This window comes from Austrofundulus limnaeus, unplaced genomic scaffold (assembly GCF_001266775.1).
Source record: "Austrofundulus limnaeus strain Quisiro unplaced genomic scaffold, Austrofundulus_limnaeus-1.0 Scaffold4, whole genome shotgun sequence".
Classification (NCBI taxonomy): domain Eukaryota; kingdom Metazoa; phylum Chordata; class Actinopteri; order Cyprinodontiformes; family Rivulidae; genus Austrofundulus; species Austrofundulus limnaeus.
The window spans coordinates 4,553,663-4,555,900 of NW_013952406.1; the positions used below are offsets into that span (position 1 = coordinate 4,553,663).

Sequence of the window (2,238 nt, forward strand, 5' to 3'; positions counted from 1 at the left end):
GGGTGGGGGGGCTTCAGTTATAACTACCAAAGGTAATAAGTCCCTTTCTATTAAAGTGGTCATGCCATCATAAATAACTGTAATAACGAGTAGTAATTAATAAGTGGTTTACAGGGTGGAGAGTTTTTCTCTTTTATTTCACATAAAACAGTTTTTAAAAAAATGCTCCTTTCCTGCAAATATGTTGCTACAATTAAACTCACAGTCAAAATAATTTGAGAAACGAGAAAAAAAAAAATAAAGTTAAAAAAAAATTAAAAATACCTTATTGCCTTCAAGCTGCGCTCCAGTGCCTCAGGGGGAATATAGTTACCACCAATTCTGTGGATCTTATGTGGTAAACAGAAGCTTACCTCCAGCCAGTTGTTGATATGAAGTCGCACCACACCAGTCGTGCAAAGGCTGAAAAATGAKCCTCTTTATCAGCTTTATGAATAGTTTAACTAGTTCAAAGTCAGAATAAAGTAATAAATAAATAAATGATGACATGTTTAACACTGACCTGTCGTAAGCCTCCTTCAAGTCTCTGGCCAGTTTACATTTGGGAAGGATTTGTCTAAATGGGGACTGGGGGCTTCCGTTTGCTGATATCAAGAGAGAGAGAGCTCCCAATTAAAACATAATTCAAAATAAAATAACACACAGTTAGCAAACTGTCAAGATATTAAAAAAAATATATGAAAAATCATAAATGTTCCAGTTTGATTGAGACGTGGGGTGGGGGGGGGGGGGGGGTCTCACTCTCAGTCATGGTGGTGATCTCATCCTGGACGGCCAACATGAGTTTGGCTTCTCTGGTCAGGTACTGGCAGCGGCGCTCCTCGTGCTGCAGGGCTATAGCAATGCGCCGAGACAGGTTGTGCATGCAGCTGATCACGGACGGGTCGGCATTTGCCTGAAGTGGGAAACGGGGGRTGAAGAGCAGAAAGTTTTGTGAAGCCAAACTGTCTGCGTGAACAAGCAGAACCTTTGTGGCTTTTTCAGATGAAATAATATTAATGACATTTAAAAGAAAGTGGCTGTTTAAACACGTCATTAAAGTTTATAAAGGAATTCTGTAGTTTTTTTGAGTCATTTTAAGCACAACTATTTCAGCTGCTGGATGTATTATTCACAAAACATGACAGAGCACTTTTCATCWGAGCTTTGGTGGGACTAGCAGATGATGACTCAGCGTGGGCAGGAACGGGGCAGCACCGTTTTGGGCAGCATGATTAGGCATAAAAAACACGCCTCCTCCTTCAGTTTCCATGTTGTCACAGATAGTGAGGCGTTATCACATGGAGCACTGCGCCCATTCAAAGAATACTGATTAACAGAACACAAACTTGAAGCGTCCCACCCACAATCAGCTAACATACGCACAAATATTTATACTACCAAAGTTGTAATGTTTGTTAATATTTATACAAAAGCTCGTACTTTAAGTGCACGAATAACAACAATTTAAAATATAAACCATGTAAAAGTTATTCTTACCCTCAGTGCAAACACCACATTAAACAAAATCATTGTAGGCATTTCCCTCTTAGGTGAAGGATCTGTCTTTGAAACCTGTAATGACAAAAAATAAAAAAATAACAATTTGATGCAAAATTAATTATGTCTTTCTAAGAGGTGAGCCTGCAGTCCGTCGTCTTATTTACGATATAAAACTGTATAAACTGTAGACAAACATTTTTAAAATAGAAAATAACTAATGCAATAAGTATTTATAAGTCTTCTCACAGCTTTATCTTTAGATTTAATGAATTCTTTCTCTAAAATGAAATGAAACAATATGTTTACAAATATAAAACTAAAATGACAACAAAGCTTTATTAGTCTTTCTATTGAAATGATAATTACAAAATTACAAAATGTCTTTACTAAATGCTTTGCAACTTGGCACAGAAACACTATCCAATAAAACAAAAGGTTTTTGACTGAGACTGAATCTTTGGGCAGTTTGTTTTAAATTGTTTCTTTTTATGATTCATTACATTACAGTAACAAAGGTTTATTTTAATATGATAACAATGTGAAAAATAGTGAACTGCTTTGTTTTCCACATATTTTATTATCTCTTCAACCAGATTCCTCCTGTTAAAAGGGAGTTTTTCCTTCCCACTGTTGCCTACGTGCTGCTCAGGATGAGAGACTGTGATGAAGTGACGATTCAACACAATCTGCTGGATTGGTTTTTGTGTACAGTGTCTTTGTGCCCTGAGACAACTTCGTGATATATATATATATATA

General features: G+C 36.5%; 1 protein-coding gene across 4 annotated transcripts in view; it reads right to left on the reverse strand.

Moving 5' to 3' along the window:
* The window catches only part of nprl3 (NPR3-like, GATOR1 complex subunit), a 16,155-nt gene that overhangs the window by 9,766 nt on the left and 4,151 nt on the right, over positions 1 to 2,238 (reverse strand). For all 4 annotated transcript variants that reach the window (XM_014024133.1, XM_014024126.1, XM_014024141.1 and 1 more), the window contains 4 exons: positions 1,480 to 1,554; positions 742 to 895; positions 503 to 584; positions 265 to 402 (listed from right to left, as the gene is read on the reverse strand). In XM_014024133.1, the coding sequence (XP_013879587.1) occupies positions 265 to 402; positions 503 to 584; positions 742 to 895; positions 1,480 to 1,554 (449 nt within the window). The remainder of the gene's footprint in view (positions 1 to 264; positions 403 to 502; positions 585 to 741; positions 896 to 1,479; positions 1,555 to 2,238) is intronic.